The sequence below is a fragment of the Oncorhynchus masou genome, unplaced genomic scaffold (assembly GCF_036934945.1).
Source record: "Oncorhynchus masou masou isolate Uvic2021 unplaced genomic scaffold, UVic_Omas_1.1 unplaced_scaffold_2752, whole genome shotgun sequence".
Lineage (NCBI taxonomy): Eukaryota > Metazoa > Chordata > Actinopteri > Salmoniformes > Salmonidae > Oncorhynchus > Oncorhynchus masou.
Genome location: NW_027009183.1, coordinates 22,501 through 25,000, shown reverse-complemented (window position 1 = coordinate 25,000; position 2,500 = coordinate 22,501). Strand labels below are relative to the sequence as shown.

Genomic DNA, 2,500 nt, shown 5'->3' with positions numbered 1-2,500 from the left:
TTCTCTCTCCATCTTCTTGTTTTCTCTCTCTCTCTTAACTCCTCTGTTCTCTCTCCATCTTCTTGTTTTCTCTCTCTCTCTTAACTCCCATCTGTTCTCTCTTCATCTTCTTGTTTTCTCTCTCTCTCTCTCAACTCCCTCTGTTCTCTCTCCATCTTCTTGTTTTCTCTCTTAACTCCCTCTGTTCTCTCTCCATCTTCTTGTTTTCTCTCTCTCTCTTAACTCCCTCTGTTCTCTCTCCATCTTCTTGTTTTCTCTCTTAACTCCCTCTGTTCTCTCTCCATCTTCTTGTTTTCTCTCTTAACTCCCTCTGTTCTCTCTCCATCTTCTTGTTTTCTCTCTTAACTCCCTCTGTTCTCTCTCCATCTTCTTGTTTTCTCTCTTAACTCCCTCTGTTCTCTCTCCATCTTCTTGTTTTCTCTCTTAACTCCCTCTGTTCTCTCTCCATCTTCTTGTTTTCTCTCTTAACTCCCTCTGTTCTCTCTCCATCTTCTTGTTTTCTCTTCTTAACTCCCTCTGTTCTCTCTCCATCTTCTTGTTTTCTCTCTTAACTCCCTCTGTTCTCTCTCCATCTTCTTGTTTTCTCTCTTAACTCCCTCTGTTCTCTCTCCATCTTCTTGTTTTCTCTCTCTCTCTCTCAACTCCCTCTGTTCTCTCTCCATCTTCTTGTTTTCTCTCTTAACTCCCTCTGTTCTCTCTCCATCTTCTTGTTTTCTCTCTTAACTCCCTCTGTTCTCTCTCCATCTTCTTGTTTTCTCTCGTAACTCCCTCTGTTCTCTCTCCATCTTCTTGTTTTCTCTCTTAACTCCCTCTGTTCTCTCTCCATCTTCTTGTTTTCTCTCTTAACTCCCTCTGTTCTCTCTCCATCTTCTTGTTTTCTCTCTCTCTCTTAACTCCCTCTGTTCTCTCTCCATCTTCTTGTTTTCTCTCTCTCTCTTAACTCCCTCTGTTCTCTCTCCATCTTCTTGTTTTCTCTCTCTCTCTTAACTCCTCTGTTCTCTCTCCATCTTCTTGTTTTCTCTCTCTCTCTTAACTCCCATCTGTTCTCTCTTCATCTTCTTGTTTTCTCTCTCTCTCTCTCAACTCCCTCTGTTCTCTCTCCATCTTCTTGTTTTCTCTCTTAACTCCCTCTGTTCTCTCTCCATCTTCTTGTTTTTCTCTCTCTCTTAACTCCCTCTGTTCTCTCTCCATCTTCTTGTTTTCTCTCTTAACTCCCTCTGTTCTCTCTCCATCTTCTTGTTTTCTCTCTTAACTCCCTCTGTTCTCTCTCCATCTTCTTGTTTTCTCTCTTAACTCCCTCTGTTCTCTCTCCATCTTCTTGTTTTCTCTCTTAACTCCCTCTGTTCTCTCTCCATCTTCTTGTTTTCTCTCTTAACTCCCTCTGTTCTCTCTCCATCTTCTTGTTTTCTCTCTTAACTCCCTCTGTTCTCTCTCCATCTTCTTGTTTTCTCTTCTTAACTCCCTCTGTTCTCTCTCCATCTTCTTGTTTTCTCTCTTAACTCCCTCTGTTCTCTCTCCATCTTCTTGTTTTCTCTCTTAACTCCCTCTGTTCTCTCTCCATCTTCTTGTTTTCTCTCTCTCTCTCTCAACTCCCTCTGTTCTCTCTCCATCTTCTTGTTTTCTCTCTTAACTCCCTCTGTTCTCTCTCCATCTTCTTGTTTTCTCTCTTAACTCCCTCTGTTCTCTCTCCATCTTCTTGTTTTCTCTCGTAACTCCCTCTGTTCTCTCTCCATCTTCTTGTTTTCTCTCTTAACTCCCTCTGTTCTCTCTCCATCTTCTTGTTTTCTCTCTTAACTCCCTCTGTTCTCTCTTCATCTTCTTGTTTTCTCTCTCTCTCTTAACTCCCTCTGTTCTCTCTCCATCTTCTTGTTTTCTCTCTTAACTCCCTCTGTTCTCTCTCCATCTTCTTGTTTTCTCTCTTAACTCCCTCTGTTCTCTCTTCATCTTCTTGTTTTTTCTCTCTCTCTTAACTCCCTCTGTTCTCTCTCCATCTTCTTGTTTTCTCTCTTAACTCCTCTGTTGTCTTTCTTATTTCACGCTCTGCTGCAAGTTAATAACTTCCTCTTTCTCTCTCTCTTTCTCTCTCTGTCGCTCTTTCTCTCTCTCTCGTTCTCTCTCTCTCTGTCGCTCTTTCTCTCCATTATCACTGAACTGGTTTCTAATTCACAATTAGCCGGAACACAAAGCGTTAAACTTAAATGATTGACCTCTCTCTCGTCACACCTCAAACTGCCTAGATCAATAAGACCTGCTCTCTCTGTTTTTCTAGGAAGGAGAGATGGAGGGTCGAGAGATGGGATTAAAAAACGAGTGGAGCTCTGAGGTTTTTAGTCTATTTTTGATATGCCTGTCTCTCTCTCTCTCTCTCTCTCGCTTGCTCGCTCTCCTTCCCTTAGTTGCTTTTTCTCAAACTCTCTTTCTCTCCCTTATTCATGCTCTCTCTCTCTCTCTCTCTCTCTCTCTCTCTCTCTCTCTCTCTCTCTCTCTCTCTCTCTCTCTC

The 2,500-nt window shown here is 42.1% G+C and overlaps 1 protein-coding gene across 2 annotated transcripts in view; it reads left to right on the top strand.

Moving 5' to 3' along the window:
• The window catches only part of LOC135533868 (transcription factor MafG-like), a 35,726-nt gene that overhangs the window by 14,895 nt on the left and 18,331 nt on the right, over positions 1 to 2,500 (top strand). The window contains exon 2 of one of the 2 annotated variants that reach the window (XM_064961072.1): positions 2,270 to 2,323. The exons of the other annotated variant lie outside the window; for it this stretch is intronic. Within the exon in view, the coding sequence (XP_064817144.1) occupies positions 2,279 to 2,323 (45 nt within the window). The 5' untranslated portion in view covers positions 2,270 to 2,278. The remainder of the gene's footprint in view (positions 1 to 2,269; positions 2,324 to 2,500) is intronic. 2 annotated transcript variants of the gene reach the window in all.